General features: G+C 41.2%; 1 protein-coding gene across 2 annotated transcripts in view; it reads left to right on the forward strand.

Moving 5' to 3' along the window:
- The window catches only part of setd1ba (SET domain containing 1B, histone lysine methyltransferase a), a 26,221-nt gene extending 9,432 nt beyond the window's left edge, over window positions 1-16,789 (forward strand). For both annotated transcript variants that reach the window (XM_053686589.1, XM_053686588.1), the window contains exons 7-18: window positions 4,939-5,658; window positions 6,542-6,721; window positions 6,999-7,092; window positions 7,499-7,707; window positions 8,276-8,360; window positions 9,197-9,565; window positions 9,848-11,025; window positions 11,236-11,412; window positions 11,529-11,654; window positions 11,746-11,865; window positions 12,114-12,251; window positions 14,522-16,789. In XM_053686589.1, coding sequence (XP_053542564.1) covers window positions 4,939-5,658; window positions 6,542-6,721; window positions 6,999-7,092; window positions 7,499-7,707; window positions 8,276-8,360; window positions 9,197-9,565; window positions 9,848-11,025; window positions 11,236-11,412; window positions 11,529-11,654; window positions 11,746-11,865; window positions 12,114-12,251; window positions 14,522-14,695 — 3,570 coding nt within the window. In that variant the 3' untranslated portion in view covers window positions 14,696-16,789. The remainder of the gene's footprint in view (window positions 1-4,938; window positions 5,659-6,541; window positions 6,722-6,998; window positions 7,093-7,498; window positions 7,708-8,275; window positions 8,361-9,196; window positions 9,566-9,847; window positions 11,026-11,235; window positions 11,413-11,528; window positions 11,655-11,745; window positions 11,866-12,113; window positions 12,252-14,521) is intronic.
- Window positions 16,790-19,259: the final 2,470 nt, after the last annotated feature.

Below are 19,259 nucleotides of genomic sequence, written 5' to 3' on the forward strand. Positions count from 1 at the left end.
TTACAGTTCTGTCTCGAACATTGACTCCTGTTTCCACTCATTTGTTTTTCATTTGTTTTCTATTTTCAAGGCATATTGCTTTGAGTTTTCTATCCTGACGCTTTGAAGTCTTCTTCGGTCTACCCGTATGTTTTCCTTTTATAACCTTCCCATTTTGTTTATACTTGCAATAAGTTTAGACACAGCTAACTGGGAATAGCCGACATCTTTTGCCACACTCCGTGTTGATTTCCTTCTTGAAGTAGTTTTAAAATCCTTTCCATTGTTTCAACTGACAACTCACTTGTTGGAGCCATGTTTCCTTTCAAAAAGTCCAAGGTTAAGGTCTGTAAGCACTCTCTCTTAACTGCAGACTAATTTTCATTTTTAGACTTGTGCTGGTATTTTGTTTTAGAAATGCAAATTACAAGGTGATTCCGTATTTATTTCCTTAGTATTGAACGATTCCATAATTTTGTCCTCTAATGAAAACAATTTAATTAAATTTGTTTGAGGTATGTCTCATGAAGCCAGAAAGTTCAGCTATTTAAAAAAATAGTTTTATGTCATAATTTGTGATTTGTTTATTTGCTATGAACTAAAAAAGCCAGGTAAACATCCTCTAAGTGTGGTGAATCCATAATTTTTTACCAAGAGTTGTAGTTCATCAGAATTTATCCAGATTCTTGGAAAAGTATTATAGTTAGACCACATTTATCTTTTTAATAACACGTGGATAGCTACATACTTTGCTGAGCTTTTCAAAGTTTGAAAAGACATCCAAGTCATACATCGTTTTGTCATTGTGGGAGATCTTGAGCAGGTGTGTATTTAAACAGCAGTCAAATCGGTCTGTACTGGATCGTGCAGAGTTTTTTTTGTGATTGTTACGGCCAAAAATGCTTGATTTTGCTCTAGCTTTTTTCAAAATTTGTAATGCAACTTGCGGAGTTTTTTGTGGGTTTTTTTTTGTGGAAGACTACTTGAATTGGCGAAATTGCAATCACACGATATTGTTTTGCACGGTCTTTCACAGTGATGTTTGTTGATAAACGAAACCCTTTAGCTATACTCATGATCGATGCACGTGAATCGAAGGTGGCTTTGGCTGAAAGCACATTGTGACGACGTCACATGACGTGTCTTGTCCCAAATCTGTGGGAAATGATTGGAAAATTGCAGTTATTTCGAAAAATCACAAGCTCCTCTGAATATAGCAGAGTTTGCTTGATTTTACAATCATTTCTGCAATCGTAAAATAAATATAAAAAAACGCATTAGAAACACATTCAGTCATTGCTCTTGCACTTTTTTTCTGTTCACATTTTGTCCAGTTATAATTATTATGCCCAGAATGTTTAAAACAAAGTTATACTGAAAACGGACCATTTAGTTAATATTGAATTTTTATATATCGTGTCGAGCGATCAAATTGTAGTGGTGCTATGTGGGACCTAAGCATATGTGCCTCTAATTGCAGCACCCCTCAACGACCCCTTGGCCCGTTGGACCTCTGTATTTATAGCTGTATGAATGTAAAGAGGGTTTACTCAAAATATTTGACATTACAAGTTGACGGAATGAAACTTTCTTTGTGACAGTTAGTGAATGTGGCGAGTGTGACACACTGCAGTGTGTATGTGTGTGTATATGAGGAGGGTTTTAGGACCCAGCGGAAGCGCAGCTGTTGCTGTAGGAAGTTGTGAAATTTTTTCAGCTCTGAAGATAACATCTCAAACATGTGCTCTTCTACCGTTTGTGTGTTAATAAATTGTACGACACGAATGAATAGCAGGTTAGAATCACAAATATGTCAGTAAATCAGAAGAGTAAAGATGATGTTCGATATTTGACAGATTTCTCCAAGAAATCACAAGGAATTTAGTTTTTATAATTATGTTATCATTTGAGTTTTTTTGTCTATGTTTTATAGCTCAGATTGCTGTCCCCTTTGCTTTTGGCATCTTCTATAAACCAGACACTGTAGGACAACAAAAATAGAAACAAATATCATTAGGTATATCATTAGAAACAATTCCGTAATACTTGGTACGAAACATCATCCCGAACAAGAACAATATAAGTACAGCATGATTAGCTGTGATAAGACTGACTGTTATGATATCAGTATAGCGTACATTTTGAATGTCGAGTGCCGTGTATAACTAAGGTAAAGGTGATCGTGGTTGTAAAGTGAGCCTTACTTTATGAAAGTAAACACTAAGCACTCACTTCGTGTGTGTGAGCAGAGTTGAGCAGAACACTTTCATTTCCTCTCTACCACATCAGGGTGTTGCAGGAGGGAAGACAATGCTCGGCTGTTTAGTGCTGCACTTCCTGAAGAGCTGGAGCGGCTGCATTTCTGCTTCCTCCACTTACAACACAATGTCTGAACCCCCAGAGAATGTTCCCTCAACAAACATGCTCAGCCTGTTTTTATTTCATAAAGTGCACTCATAACTTCAAATGAGCGCTTACACGCATACTCTTAACCACAAAAGCATACTTAGGTATATAAGTATAATCGTACAGCGTCAAACTGTATCTGGGCTGTGGATTCTGTAATGCAGGGCTTCTCAAACTATTTATACTCTAGACCTATTTAACAGTAAAATAAATTCCATGGACCCGTTCAATTCGAGTGACCAATATCTATAAGAACTCAATAATATATATATATATATATATATATATATATATATATATATATATATATATAAAATCACATTACCCCAAGCTATTCTTCACAGCCTGCTGAGGCTCCCTGGACCCCACTTTGAGAACCACAACTGTAAAGAATTATGCCGCACCTTTATTTATGTAAATGATCAAATGTTTTTGCGCTTTTGAAGAAACTGAAATCAGTCAACTAGTATTTATACTTTAATTTTGTTCTTTAATTCATTTAAGAGTTTAGTGGCTTCACTAGTGCTTAGAACCTTAAAATGCTCTGTATGTCTCAAAATCTGTTTCTCCTTATTGTCTGACAAAATCCCTCTGCCATAATAGCTCTTTTGAACATACAGTGCCCTCCACTAATATTGGCACCCTTGCTAAATATGAGCAAAGAAGGCTGTGAAAAATTGTCTTTATTGTTTAACATTTTGCTCTCACAAAAATACTCTGCTCTCATGGATATCAAACAGTTGCAAACACAACACAGGTTTATTCCCCCAGTAAATCTTTGTTAAATATAGGTGTGCAGCATTTATTGGCACCCCTATGAAAATAGCACAAGCATTGAAAATGCCCATTTCCACTATCAGGGCAATAATTAAGAAGTTCCAGTCAACTGGAAATGTTATGAATCAACCTGGAATGGGACGTGTGTCTATAACGTCTCAACGCGCTGTGAAGAGGACGGTTTGAGTGGCCAAAAATTCTCACAGCTGGGGAATTGCAGAAGTTAGTTGCGTCTTGGGGTCAGAAAGTCTCCAAAACTACAATCTGAAGTCACCTACATCACCACAAGTTGTTCAGAAGGGTTTCAAGTAAAAAGCCTCTACTCTCATCCAAAAACAAACTCAAGCGTCTTCAGTTTGCAAGACACTACTGGAACGTCAAATGGGATCGGGTTCTATGGTCAGATGAAACCAAAATAGAGCTTTTTGGTAATAAACACCAGAGGTGCGCGCACAGACACAGGGCACCTCATGCCCACGGTTAAATATGGTGGAGGCTCTTTAATGTTTTGGGGCTGTTTCTCTGCCAGAGGACCTGGACATTTTGTTAGAATACATGGCATCATGGACTCATAAAATATAAACAGATATTAAATGAAAAACTGACTGCCTCTTCCAGAAAGTTTAAAATGGGCCGTGGTTGGATCTTCCAGCAGGACAATGATCCAAAACATACATCAAAATCAACACAAAAATGGTTTACTGACCACAAAATCAAGGTCCTGCCATAGCCATCCCAGTCCTCTGACTTGAAACCCATAGAAAACCTATGGGGTGAACTGAAGAGGAGAGTCCACCAGCGTGGACCTCGAAATTTGAAGGATCTGGAGAGATTCTGTATGGAGGAATGGTCTCAGAACCTTGCCATGTATTCCCAACCTCATCAGGCATTATAGGAGAAGACTCAGAGCTGTTATCTTGGCAAGTATTAACTAAAAGGATGCCATTAATTGTTGCACAATAAAACTTACAGCTCCTTTCCTTATAAATCGACACAACAAGTACCTAAGACTACTAATTCTTTTTTTTTTTTTAAAGCAAAGGGCCTTCACACCAAATATTGTTTCATTCATTACTGTTTACATCTCTTTATAGTTTATTTTTTTCCCTTTGCATGTGCCTAAGACTTTTGCATGGTACAAATAAGAAACGCGTCTAATAACGAATTCTGTTTTTTTTTTTTTTTGTTTTTTTTTTTGTACAAATACAAATCGACACTGATCACGACAAAAGTAATAATCACATCATTTATTAGACGTGAAAATAAAAAGAGTCTCATCAGGAGCAAATCTGTCAAAAAGTGTTGAGTCCTAAATTACGTGAACATTCTCTCCAGACAGGTCACATCGAAATCCTAACAGTAGCTTTAGCTCAAACTGGTTGTGCACGCTTATACTTTACAATATGTCTCATAAATATACTTTACATATATCATGTATATTGTATATGCCAGTGTGTTTAGTGTATGTTTTATCTTTTCGTTATCCCCTTTGTGTATTTATTCTGTTCTTCTTCTCCTTTTGCAGGATGTTTGTTTTATAGAAAATTGTTCATATGGACAAATTTGTAATCTTTGTACTCGTACTGATGGTTTTGGGGGGGGGGGGGGGGGGGGGGTATGGAGAAAATTAATGGAGAAATAAAAGTGCAAATACAAAAAGTAAAAATACAAACTAATCACAGTAAAAGGAGAAATTTCTGGCATATAAACTGTAGTCTGTATGTCATGGGAATTTTACTTACAAAAACTTATCTTTTGGTCTCTCTCTGTCTCCAGGGTAACCAGTCGTCAGGGGAGGATATGGAAATCTCTGATGATGAGATGCCAGGCACGCCCACCTCCAGCGACTGCGCTAAGGGCATTGTGATGAACTCGGCCGTGTCTCCGATAGCTCCTCAGTCCATGCCGCTCCCACCGCCTGGCTTCCCCCCTCTACCCCCTCCACAGCCTGCTTATCCCATGCACCCTGCTCACATGCCCCCCCATCTCCCTGCCCCACCTCCAATGCTGCCCCCAATGCACCCGTATCCACCGGGCATGATGGCCATGATGCCTGTGGAGCTGATGAGCTGTTTGCCGCAGTGGGGCAACGTGCACATGTCATTCCAGATGCAGACACAAATGCTGAGCCGCATAGCACAGAGCCAGCGTCCTTACCCCTTCCCACAGTTCCTAGGAGGAACGGCAACGGCAAATGCAGGTGCCATGCAGTTCGGCGGTCCCTACCCACACATGTCCATGGTGAACACTCCGGGTGGTGGACACGGGCAGCCCTGGCCTTTACCCAGTGTGCCCAAGTTTAACCCGTCTGTGCCACCACCCGGCTATGAGCCCAAGAAAGAAGACCCACACAAAGCCACGGTGGACGGCGTGCTCATGGTCATTGTCAAAGAGCTGAAGGCCATCATGAAGAGAGACCTCAACCGCAAGATGGTAGAAGTGGTGGCCTTCAGGGCCTTTGATGAATGGTGGGAGAGGAAGGAGCACTCTGCCAAGGTGGGCATTCTGTCACCAACCATTAGAGAAATATTTATCATAATTTATAGTGCGTGGTAGGAGAAGAAGGAACACTCTGCTACAGCTTTTCATCACAGACAATGTATGTAATTGTCCAGATTGTTTTCTTTAATATATTCTATTCTCCAACGTACATATTCATTACTGAAATGAGTTCCTTTCCATTAGTTCATTTACATTATAACAGCTTTTAATTGTTCTCTCACCAGCCTCTCTTTATATTCTCCTTTGAAGTTAATATATGGAATTAAAAAAAAAAACACAAAAAAAAAAGGAAAGAAAGAAAGATAGGCCTCTGCACTGACACTGGAGACTCTTTCCATTTATGTGAGATTAACCTCTCCTTACAGAAAATGAGGGTTTTTTTGTTTTTAAATAACAACACAGCCGTTTATTGGTTTATTATTAGTCTTCGATTATGTGGCGCATCCGCCATGCGAGTCCCTTGTTTCTATAGAAGTAACGGCGTATTAGAATAAGTGCATTAATGACAGTGTGAGTTTCAACAGGCATTACTGTCCGAGTCATGCAGTTATACAGACAGTAATTCCACCTGTAGCATGAGTGACTGATTAATACGAATGTGCTTGTTCTGATACGTTATCGTTTCTATAGTAACATAATCTAATATAATCATTTAAAAACGTGTTGACGGCTTTTGTCAGGACAGAGGAGTTTACACTTTCCTTAATATGACAAGCATTTTGAGAAAGAGAGAGACAGCGTGAAGAATGAATTTGTCGTGGCTATAACATAAGCGACAAGAGGAACTTGCGTGTCTCTTTGACGTTCCATAACATGAAATCTAACCATAAACCATTCAAATGTGCTGTTTTTTCTTTTTTTCTTTTTTTGGTCTCAGGCGACGTCCACCCCAGTGAAGACCGGCGAGGGTAAGGAAGACGATAAGGAGCGAGTGAAACCGAAAGAGACGTTGTCATCCAGTCTGTTGGAGACATGGAGTAAAGGCGAGGGTCTCGGTTACGAGGGCATGGGTCTGGGGATCGGCCTGAGAGGTGCCATCCGCCTTCCGTCCTTCAAGGTAAGGATCATCCAGTGTGGGTGTACCACTTGCAAATATTGTCATATGGATAAATAAAGAATAAATAAAGTGAAAAGTCACAGAGAACACTTGTTAGTTTATTGCCGATTCGGACGTAGCTTGCCTTTAAACATCGGGGGCTCAGCAGAATTATAGCAGAGATTTTCTCAAATTTAACATGAGATCGCAAAGTACTGAAGTTTTTTAGGATTAAGAAAAGTGTTCGGCTGCTTTGGTCTGAACATATACTGTGTGTGTGTGTGTGTGTGACTTCCAGGTGAAGAGGAAAGAGCCTCCAGACCCCGTCTCCACAGGAGAGAGTAAGAGAGCTCGGCCGTCCACGCCTGTAGACGATGAGCTGGAGGATGAAGGTGAGCGTGACGTCATTCCGTAGCACAGCTCACTTCAGCTAGTGTTGAAAAATGAGTCTGACAATCTGAGTGATATCTAAGGTTACTTGAACAACTCTCTGTAGTGCAAACACTAATTTCAAGTTTCCTTCATATTCTTATTATTATTCTTATCCCTAATTTCTCCATCTGGGGATTAATAAAGTCTTATCTTATCTTATTAACATTAATATACACCCACTGAGCTGGGTTTTTGAGCATTTCAGAAACTGAAATTTTCGCATACAACTGTATAGCAGCCAGTGAGCGGCACCTTGTTGATGTCTGAGGCTACAGTGGGCAAAGGCTCACTGAAACGGGACAGTTGAAGACTTGGTAATAATAACAGAGGCGTTCATTATGTGTTGAACAATCGTGTGTTTTTTAGAGTCAGAAAGAGCAGATGCCCCCTCAGACGGCACCCGAGTGGATGACGCATCCTCTACCAAGCGAAGGCACGCCCGTCCTGTGGAGCTGGACAGTGAAGGAGAGGAGGAAGAGGACGAGGAAGAGGAGGAGACGGGCAGGGAGGAGTCTGTGTCCGAACGAGAGGACGAGGCCGATGTAGACGTCTCGGAGAGACTGTCCACTAGCAAGGTCTATTTAGAAACTTAATACACCAGTACCACTAAATTCAGTCATGTGTCCCAAACCACACACTGCCACATACAGTCCCCTTCAAAAGTATTGGAACAGCAAGGCCAATTCTTTTTGTTCTAATGACTGTCTGTTCTTGGTTTGAGCCCTGGGTTTTGCCTGAGAAGACTGCATTTGTTGTTAAAAAGGATAAACCAGCATAAAGACTAGAGAGCTGTCTATGGGAGAAAAGCAAGCCATTTTGAAGCTGAGAAAAGAGGGAAAATCTTGGCATAGCCAATACAATAATGTGGATTGTCTTTTGGGTTTGACGTCTTTTGACCTCAGACCCAAATCTCTTCAGTGTATAACAAAAACAAAAGATTTTCCAATATATTTACCTGTAGAGTGTACTATTTAGCAGATGCAAGGAAGCTTTCTTGGTTACTGTGAAAACTGACCACTGCTTCTGGCTGCATCTCAAACTGCATATTACTCTACTTGATAGGTGACATAATATTTAATACTGTACTATGTGGATTGAGACACAACTTATGCTTGTGTTGATCTGCTTGTTGCCATTTTGCAGGAGGCAGAAAAGGATAACGAAGATGATGATGAGCGCGGGAGCGGGTCTGAGAGTGAGAGCAGTTCATCTGACTCGTCTGACGAAGGTACAGAGTGTCAACTTAGAGTCATCTTTACCTGAAACTATCTACATAGTGTACTTACTAGAACAACGTGTATTTTCCCAAATCTCAGAGCACAAAATATTTCGATGAAGGATTCTTGATAATCATTTTTTTGTGTGTTCATACAGTAATTAATTTTCAGTGGATGTCTGATCCGTAACGCACCATGAATATACATTAGGTCTAGAGATCGACTGATAATCAGGTTTACCGACATTTTTCTAGATATTTGAGCGTTTTTCCATAATCAGTTATCGTTTTATAATATCGGATCCACCGATAAACAGGGCCATCTTGTGGGCGTTTTGAGAATTGCACGCAGGAAAGCCATAACAGCCATTTATGTGCAAATTAGATGTGTTACATAAATGCTTGATATTTAATTTAAGCAGCTTGGTGCTAAAAAATTAGAGAGAAGCTCATGGAGTCATGTAATAAAACACTTTAGTAACAGTGCTCTTTATTTTTTGCACTCTTTCAGACTCCTCTATTTATTAGTGTAGAAATAAGAGCTTTGTTTTGTTTTGTATGCAAGGAGGAAGTGAAATTGACAAAATTGTTACATATTGTTTAGTTCGTGTTGTCATCACTGTGTCAAAAACAGAAGTAAAACAATAAATAAATATCGGTTCTGCATATCGGTTATCGGGCACATAAATATGCAAATAATCGTATCGGTTATAAAAAAATCAATATCGGTCTCTAATTAGGTCTACCACTGAGAAATAACTGAGGGGTATTTTTTTTAGTGCTAGCTCATATGCTGTTGAAAGGCATTGTATAAATAAACATACTTCATTCTTGCCGTCTCTGATCAGAATCCACCAGCTCATCATCTTCTCAGTCTGACTCTGACTTCTCCGAGAGTGACAGCTCTTCCGACTACGAGTCCAGCTCAGATGAGGAAGAGGAGGAGGAGGAGGAGGAGGAGAAAAAAGCACAGGAGGTCACCATGGACACAGACGATGAAGACAGGGAAGTAGTGCCGTCGTCATTGGTGTCTTCCTCGTCCTCACCTTTGTTGTCCTCTGAGGAAGAGGAGGAGGCAGAGATGAAGGCTCCCAGCACACCTGCTGCTCCTGTGAAAGAGGAATGTGAGGTGGCACAGCTCGAGGCAGAGGAGGCAGTGACCACCATCACTGCTGCTCAGGACAATCTGAGGCGGCTGTCCCCTAAAGGAATCAAAGGTTATCATTTTATTCACATCTGTTCATTTACCAGACACTCAAGACTGAAGGGTCTTGGGATTACTACTACTACTACTAATAATAATATTTACCATACTTTCCATTTAAGCACATATGACTATGTTAGCTTGTGGTGACATATTTAATGTTTCTGTCTAGTTAATGTCGGCGAGCTAGTTAGTAGTTAGTACACCAGTTTCCAAAGAGCATTTTGTTTTGCCCTGTTTTCCACAAACCTTCAGATATTAAATTCAGACTTCTTCCATTTCATATTTCCAACAGAAGAGTCGGACATTGATCTGGAGGTAAGAAAGACAGAGCCCAACCTGGAGGGCGTGGGGACCCTGAGGCCTCCAACACCACCCCATGCAGAGGAAGAGGAGGTGCCTCGAACTCCAGGTCGTGATGTCCCTGCCCCTTCAGAGGTGGAGACATCCACAATTCACCTGCCCCTTCCCCCTGCTCATTCTGTCCTCCCGCCCCCACGCCTCTCGAGCGACGAGGACGTTCCCCGCACACCGGGCCGTGACCTTCCCCACCGTTTCAACAAATCACAGAGCAGTGAAACAGCACCTACTACACCTACAATACCTGCTACACCCAGCACACCCGGTGAAGCTCCGCCCACAGGAAGCAGCGTGTCACTCAATAGCCCGTTCCCTTACCCACTGCTCAGTGCGGGCATCCCTCCCACACCTGGCCGGGATCTGAACTTTACCCCGGTTTTCCCAGACTCCCCTGCCTCCCTTCCGCTTCAAAGAAAGTCCTCATCTGAAAAGCCACTGTTCAAAGAGCCTGGCAGTGCCACTTCCTGTTCTTCTTCCCCGCTTCCTGTTGTTCCAGTTTCCTGTTTAGATGCTGCTACTGTGCCAATAAATCAGCACGTTCCACTCATAGAACTTCCTGTGCCCGACGATTCTGCTTCCGCAAAGAAGAAACTGGGCCGACCCAGAAAGCCCGCCGTTGTTGAACCTGAGGATGCCCAAGAACCTCCTGAGGCAATGATGTTGCTTCCTTCAGACCTCACGTTGAAGGACACGTTACCCGAATGTGAAGCAATACCGGGAGTGCCTCGAGGGTCAGAAGGCTCCGCAGCATTGGCTCAGAAGGAGAGGGAGGAAAAAGCTGAAGTGAAACATGAGGAAATAAAGAAGGACATAAAGGAAGAAGTGCAGGACGTGGAACAGACAGTTCTTTTTGAAGAGCCACTACAGAAAACACGGGGTCAGAGGCGGAGCTGGGAGACGCTCCTCCTCTCCATGCACCTGCCCGTGAGGTCGCCACCCCGGCGCAGCTTCCTGCCGCGGTCCGAGTTTGAAGAGATGACCATCCTGTATGACATCTGGAACGAAGGCATTGACGAAGAGGACGTACGCTATCTCAAAATCACTTACGAAAAAATGTTGCAGCAGGATAACAGCCATGACTGGCTCAACGACACACTCTGGGTTCCTCACCCTCATATCCTTTACATACTAACAACCCGTAGCATAGTGTTTCCGTTCAACACCTGTGTGTATTTCTAGGCATTATTTTAATTGACAAATCTGAAATACACGGAAAACCTCATTTTGTGATATTTCGGTGTTGTGTTTCTGAATTACTGCACAGGGTAAACAGAAACCACACTTCCTGTATCTGTAGTTGTTTTCTTAACTGCACTCCCTGCACCTACCAGCAGTGGCAGTCTGCCTGGGGTCAAGAAAAAGCGGCGGGAGGACGGTATGCGTGATCACGTGACTGGCTGCGCGCGAAGCGAGGGCTACTACAAAATCGACAAAAAGGACAAAATGAAATACCTGAACAGCACTAGGTTACAGTCAGACGAGCCTGATAAAGACATGCAGGTGAGTTCATCGATATGTTAAACCCGCTGCACTAGATATTGACTCGTTTACTCCTTTCAAACACCATTAAACGACATCAGTGTACGGTGACGACTTTACTGATTTCTGTTGCCCAGGGCCGGATGATCCCAGCTCAGCCCCACGCCTCGACCCGAGCAGGCTCAGAGAGACGCTCGGAACAGCGCCGCCTGCTGTCCTCGTTCAGCTGTGACAGTGACCTGCTCAAATTCAACCAGCTCAAGGTGAGAGTCCACTCGCCGCACAAGCACACACACACAACTAATTCAGTTACATATATATACGTTTGACACTTTTTACACATTTCCTCCATAGTTCCGTAAGAAGAAGATCCGATTCTGTAAGAGTCACATCCATGACTGGGGTCTGTTTGCCATGGAACCCATCGCTGCTGACGAGATGGTTATTGAGTACGTTGGACAGAACATCAGACAGGTAAAAGCCATAAAATGTGCAAACTTACACGTGTTGGCTCTGAATTTACGTAGAATTCTGAGACTCTCTTATTCAGAGAGAGAGTGAAATAATTATGCAAAGTTGAATCATTTTTTGCTAAAGTACAGGGTCTGAGGTTCAGAGTATGGTTTAGGATTATGGTTTAGGGTTCAGGTATAGTGATTAGAGGAAGTGTGTTTGTGTGTAACATTGGTAGAGGTGTGTAAATGAACTCTGTGTGTGTGTAGGTGATCGCGGACATGAGGGAGAAGCGTTATGAGGAGGAAGGCATCGGCAGCAGCTACATGTTCCGTGTTGATCACGACACCATCATCGATGCTACAAAGTGTGGAAACTTCGCTCGCTTCATCAACCATAGCTGCAATGTGAGTTTAATACACACACACACACACACACTCACTCACTCTCTCTCTCTCACATACTTCACTATGTGGGTGTCTATTGTAGTTATTATTATAAAATCTACATAGAAATAATTGATCAAGTGTGCAGTTCATTTTAACCATGGGCTGCAATCCCTAACCTTTGGTAACTATGGTAACCTGTGGTGATCTACTCTGCAGTAGGTGTGATTAGCTCCAGCCAATCAGCAAACCAAACAGCAGCTGATACTAATGTTCCTCCTCGATTATTGTGTGTGATCAGCAATAAATAATATAATCACAATATTTTCAGGGTATGTATTTTGTAGGTTTATGTATCTTCTGCATTCTGGAGGTCACAGGTTTATAAAGTCATTATTTGTGCACTGGTAGAAAAGCTAAGTCTCTAGTGACCACTGTGTATTGTTTTGGGCACCATGAGGCGAAATAATTACTGCAACACAGGGTAACTTGCTGTTATAGTTTTTTCCAGCTGTGATAGGAACAGGATTTGAACAGCTCACTGCTAGATGTGTGGAGTCTGATTCTTATCTCCAACAATGCACTTGCAACTCTTTAATGCAGAAACCTATTTGAAAAAAGGGGCGCTTCATGTTGAGGATTTGTTTATCAGCGCCCTCTACTGGGGACATCAGAGTATCTGACCAATTACTATATATTGAGATTTTTTCAAAAGTTAGTTTTTATTTTTGTTATTTTTAGTTATCATTCAAAATGTTTTTTTTTTTTGCTGTTTTAGCATGATTATTGTTAGCTCTGGGACGTCCAAAAGTTTGTGGACACGTGACTTCCATACCCGTATGTGCTTTTTGAACATCCCATTGCACATTTAACCCCCCTTTGCTGTTATAATAAGCTCCACTATTCTGGGAAGGCTTTCCACTAGATTTTGGAGTGTGGCTGTGGGGATTTGTGAGTTCAGGCACTGATGTTGGGTGAGGAGGCCTGGGGTGCAGTCGGTGTTCAGTGGGGTTGAGGTCAGGGCTCTGTGCAGAACTACTCAAATTCTACTACTCCAACCTTGATAAACCATGTCATCCTGGACCTTGTGCACAGGAGCACTGTCATGCTGGAACAGGTTTTGGCCTCTTCGTTTACGTACGCAAAGACATTTTATATGATTGTGTACTTCTAAAAAAAAAAATTTAGGGAAGAAGCACATATGGGTGTAATAGTCACCTGTCCACAAACCTTTGGCCATGTAGTATATATTCACTGCTATATCCGAACATTACCTCATCAATAGCACATCAATATAGAAGAAGAGAGCATTTCTGGAAATAACGACCGTTTCAAATCTCTGCTTTGCTGCCGCCTTGCGGATTAGCCGTATACTACTCCATCAGGCTCCAGAATGTCGCGCACTTACAGCCATGTTCGTGTACTTGCATAGAGTATGTACCATGCCTAACATGCTTCCTCTGAGACGTGTAAATCCAGCCAAATGCATCTTTGTGAACTGCTGCTCATGCAGCATCACACTCTGAGAAAAGTGCTGTCTGCCGTCTTCCACATACGCGAGCTAACAGAAGCCCATGATTGGCCAGTGTCACTGTGATTGACAAGGGAGAGACACTATGCTATCCCTTTCACTCAGAGAGCATGGACAGTTTTTCTCTCTTGGCTGCCAGCCATGGATGGCTGTGGCATTGTTTGGATTTGAACTTGTGACCCCCTGACGATAGCGTTTACGCTGTTCTGTTACGCCACTTGGTATCAACAAACTGCTTGGTTTTATGGCTTTAGATTTGTGTGGCTTGAATGGTGTAACAAATCTATCCAATAAGCTGAAATCATTAGCTATGTTTCCATCCATGTATTTTTATGTGCATTTCGGTTTACAACAACAACAAAACACCCCACTAGATCTCCAAAATAAAAATCTCCAAAATGCTTCTAAAAAAACAATTGAGGCAGATGATCTTTTTATTCAATAAGAACACATATACATAAACTACTTTGGAAACATATTTACGGATAAATTCCTCGATGAAGTCATGTGATAAATCCTGCGTTTGGATAACAGGCTCAGAAAAGTCAAAATAGCGGAGAGTGAGGTGCACCGGTTTCGGCGCAAGTGACGATTTTGTTCTCTCAGACGCACGGGATGGAAATTTCTTATCAAATGTTTTATGCGATATTTCAATTTTTTTCACGCAAGTTAAATTCACAACTTGGATGGAAACGTAGCTATTGATACCTTCTGACTGGCTGTTAACGAATGTTTTGGTTTGCGTACGTGTGTTCCACAGCCGAACTGCTACGCCAAGGTGATTACGGTGGAGTCTCAGAAGAAGATTGTAATCTACTCGCGCCAGCCGATCAACGTCAACGAGGAGATAACCTATGACTACAAGTTCCCCATCGAGGACGAGAAGATCCCTTGTCTCTGCGGAGCCGAGAACTGCAGGGGGACGCTTAACTAACGCTGTAGAGCGGCAAGAAGCAGGGAGGGTGTTGGGGGTAACACACACACACACACACACACACACACACACACACACACGCACACCCTCCACCCTCCACTCTGCAGTTAGAGCAGCTACGTGTGTAGGGCTTTTTATACAGATAAATCCATCCGATGATTGTTTACGATTTACACACCGGTGCTCTTTAGACCACAACATGAATTTTCTACCACTCTTCCACTGAGAGAGAAGGACGGCCACCCCAGTCTCCCTTCCCTTTCCGACGTCTACACACACGTTATTGTGTATTAGGCTTGTCTTCGCCCATCCTCTTGCTTCTTTCCTCTTTATAGACTTTATTTCGATACTGTACGCTCAGAAGGATCCCTACGGGCACAGGCCTGTCGGTCACTACACGCACACAAATTCAGTCACACTACTCTAACATCAGGCTCGCTCACACACCTCAGACTTCCATCGCCTGCAACAGTGTTTTTTCCACTTGCTTTTTTAATACCCTTTCCAGTCATAACAATGCCGTGTGTATTGTATGTTTGTGTATGTGTGTGCTGCCCCCTGCTGGCTGTCTTCTGTAATTATCAGCCTTCAGAATTATACTAAGGACGTTTTTTTTTTTTTTTTTTTTGTGAAACAAATTGCACACAGATAGACAGAGAATGAGAGATAGACAGATAGATAGATAAATAAATAAATAAATAGAGAGAGTGTTGACCAGACAGCATCTTTGTTCAGTCGATGTTAAGTATTTGACTGTATCACATTGTGATAATACGGCATTAATTACAATTTATTATCACAATAACGTATTGTACTGGCATGACAGTCCTGTCTGTCATATAAACTTATGGAAGAGCTTAGGAAAACCACCAAAATAAGGGACCTTAGAAGACCACGAAGTGACTGCCATATTAATTGTGTTAAACATATCATGAATTTATTTATCGTCCAACGGATCATCAGCTTGAGTATGTACTGTAGTATGAAAGTTGGTATTTCTGAAAACTGCTAATGTTTAGAGATCATCTCACCGTTTATTCTGTATCCATAGAGCTGCTTTCATGACACCCGTTTAAGCGGAACGCTTGATCGACGTGTACCTAGTATTAAAAACGCGCGCACACATACACACAATGTATTAAACAAACACATAATGGCATTTCATTTCTGAATGCAAAGCTTTATCATGCTGATCTTTCATCTAGTGCTCATTTGCTACCATGTTCGTGCTAATTTCACACGCTGCACAACGGTCACTTGTCTCAACTGTATAGTATTGTCTTTTGAGCTGTATTATGCTTCCTCACACTCAGTGACTGAACATAGCATTAAGCTAATTAGCTAAATGCTAAGGACAGGAAGTGATTTATAATTGGTGCCAATTTTTCTCCTTGGGTACATTCTAAGCAGCGCAGAGCTGTTTTCCACCCTGCGGTGTTCTCTCTGTAAGAATGTGTGTGTGTGTGTGTGTGTGTGTGTGTGTGTGTGTGTGTGTTTTTGTAACACTAATACTTTCTTCCCTCTCACCTCCTTCCTGTCATGCTCCCATCAGGGTGGGCGTGTCTCTCTCTCTCTCTCTCTCTCTCTCTCTCTCTCTCTCTGCGTTTATGTCAATATTGTACAGACGAATCGTTTGTACAAAGGATCAGAGACTTTTTATTGCGATACAGTGAGATATCGAGTATCGGTGCATCTTTTTTTACCAGCAGAACTAATTTGAGATGAGCTATTTTTGGGAGAGCCGACGTGTCGCGTTCTCCCTTTAAAGATTGTTTCTTGTAGAAACGTCTTTTTTTTTTCTGCCTGCTTTCCTTCAGTGTAAATACTCAGACTGTGAATATATAAATAAATAAGTATATATATATTTTGGAGGTGAGGGCTCGCTTGGCGCCACACAGAGAGCGCGTGCAGGATTTTCAGCTTGTGTCAAGCTTTATTTTTTATTATTTTTCAGTTTGTAAATTCTATGAAAGCAGTTTGCCGTGTGTGATGGAGGGAGGATGACGATGCTGCATCGTTCCCTGACTATTTATTACACAAATGTATGAAAAACAGATCATTGACAAAAAATAAAGGATGTTTTTTCTCTTTGAATGATTTTCTTCTTCTCCTTCAGTTTTTTAAAAATTGTCATTAATATTTTAAAATTAATATGCTTGAAGTGCACCTATTATGGTTTTGAAAGGTGCCTAATTTTATGTCTCATACAATAGATTTACGTGCATCCGAGGTCTAAAAACACTTTATTGTGCTCATAATTTAAATTGTAGCATTACCTTTTTCCCCCCAGTGTCACAAATGACTCGTTAAATGATCCGTTCTAAAGGATTCATTCTAAACTCTTTCTTTCAGAGAGCATACTCTGCTCTGATTGGTCAGATGACCCAGTCTGTTGTGATTGGTCTACCGACCAGAGCTGGGGCTTTTTGTTACAAACCTAAGTAGGTTAGTACAGGAAGTAAATCTGGAATTACTAACGACTCGTTTCACCTGTTCAGAATCGATTCCTTCTTTTGGGAGTTATTGACTCCGTTTGTCGTGCACTTTTGATTTTTCAAACTTTGCAGACTTTTTACAATCACAAACAGCTCTAACACACACTACAGTACATGAAAGGTAATGTTTGAAAACCCATAATATGTGCACTTTAAAATAACATTTCAGTCAAAAACACAATGTTGCATTGATCCTAACGTCCCACAAACCTCAAAACGTTTGCTCTTTTTAATTCACATCACTTGCAGCTTAAATAAACTTAGATATTCTGTATTATTAAAGCATGCAACATATAAATAATTAAAACTCCAGTCAGCAATAACAAAATAAGAAAACTTTTGTATTAATTCAAGGTTCTGTATTTTATTAAATCATCTTTAATATTAACAAAATAAAAAGTTTCAAAATATAACAACCCTCAAAAGTGTTTCATTTCTTACATACAGTAGATCTATAGTGTGTGTCGTCTGCTCTGCTCCTACAAGTGACACCTTTTAGAAATTGCACATTAAACCCACATACAATAAAAGAGACATTCAAGTCCTCACAAATAATTCAAACTGTAATCCTATTTTCATATTCTTATCCAAAAATCATCTATTGTACAGGCAACAGTGTGTACATTTGTATATATCTCTTTTCTATCCATGTAATAGTGTGTTACGATTTTACCGATTAAGACAAAATGGTTTATCCATAATATTCGTGGCAGAATCTTAAATTATTATAAATTATAAATTACTTGTCAGCTGGGTTTTTTCTCCGGGCTTTGCCTAAATGGGTTCAATTAAATGTTGAAAAAAAAAATCTACTCAACTGTCTAGACAGATACAAATCAACACTGTCAATCAAGTCCCTGGTGCATAATACATATAATGCACCTTGCCACTTGTAGGGAATAGGAAATTGAGTAAGGAGTAGTGTGTAGGGAAGAGTATGTAAAGAATAGTAGTAGGGAATGGAGTAACGAGTAGGGAAGAGTAAATAAGGAATATTAAGTTAGGTATAGTAGTAAGGAATGGTGAGTAGGGATTAGTGAGTAAGGAATAGGGAGTAGGGCAGAGTAAGTAAGGAACAGTAGTAGGGAATAGTGAGTAAGGAATAGTGAGCAGGGAAGAGTGAGTAAGTAAGTAATAGTGAGTAGGAAATAGTGAGTAGGGTGTAATGAAGAGTAAGTAAGGAATAGTCAGTAGGGATTAGGAAATAGGGAACAGTGAGTAGGGAAGAGTAAATAAGGAATAGCGATTAGGAAATAGTGAGCTGGGAATACTGTAGAGTAAGGAATAGTGAGTAGAAAACTGAGTATGGCGTAGGGAAGGGTAAGTAAGGAGTGGGGAATAGTGAGTAAGGAGTAGGGAATTTTGAGAAGGGAGTGGGGAATAGTGAGTAAGGAGTAGGGAATATTGAGTAGGGAGTGGGGAGTAGGGAATATTGAGTGGGGAGTGGGGAATAGTGAGTAAGGAGTAGGGAATATTGAGTAGGGAGTGGGGAATAGTAAGTAAGGAGTAGGGAATATTGTGTAGGGAGTAGGGAATATTGAGTGGGGAATAGTGAGTAAGGAGTAGGGAATATTGTGTAGGGAGTAGGGAATATTGAGTGGGGAATAGTGAGTAAGAAGTAGGGCGTGGGGAATAGTGAGTAAGGAGTAGGGAATATTGAGTAGGGAGTGGGGAATAGTAAGTAAGGAGTAGGGAATATTGAGTAGGGAGTAGGGAATATTGAGTGGGGAATAGTGAGTAAGGAGTAGGGAATATTGTGTAGGGAGTAGGGAATATTGAGTGGGGAATAGTGAGTAAGAAGTAGGGCGTGGGGAATAGTGAGTAAGGAGTAGGGAATATTGAGTAGGGAGTGGGGAATAGTAAGTAAGGAGTAGGGAATATTGAGTCGGGAGTAGGGAATATTGAGTGGGGAATAGTGAGTAAGTAGTAGGGTGTGGGGAATAGTGAGTAAGGAGTAGGGAATATTGAGTAAGAAGTATGGAGTGGGGAATAGTGAGTAAGGAGTAGGGAATATTGAGTAGGGAGTGAGGAATATTGAGTAGGGAGTGGGAAGTAGGGCATGGTTTTGG

The sequence above is a fragment of the Ictalurus punctatus genome, chromosome 16, assembly GCF_001660625.3.
Source record: "Ictalurus punctatus breed USDA103 chromosome 16, Coco_2.0, whole genome shotgun sequence".
Lineage (NCBI taxonomy): Eukaryota > Metazoa > Chordata > Actinopteri > Siluriformes > Ictaluridae > Ictalurus > Ictalurus punctatus.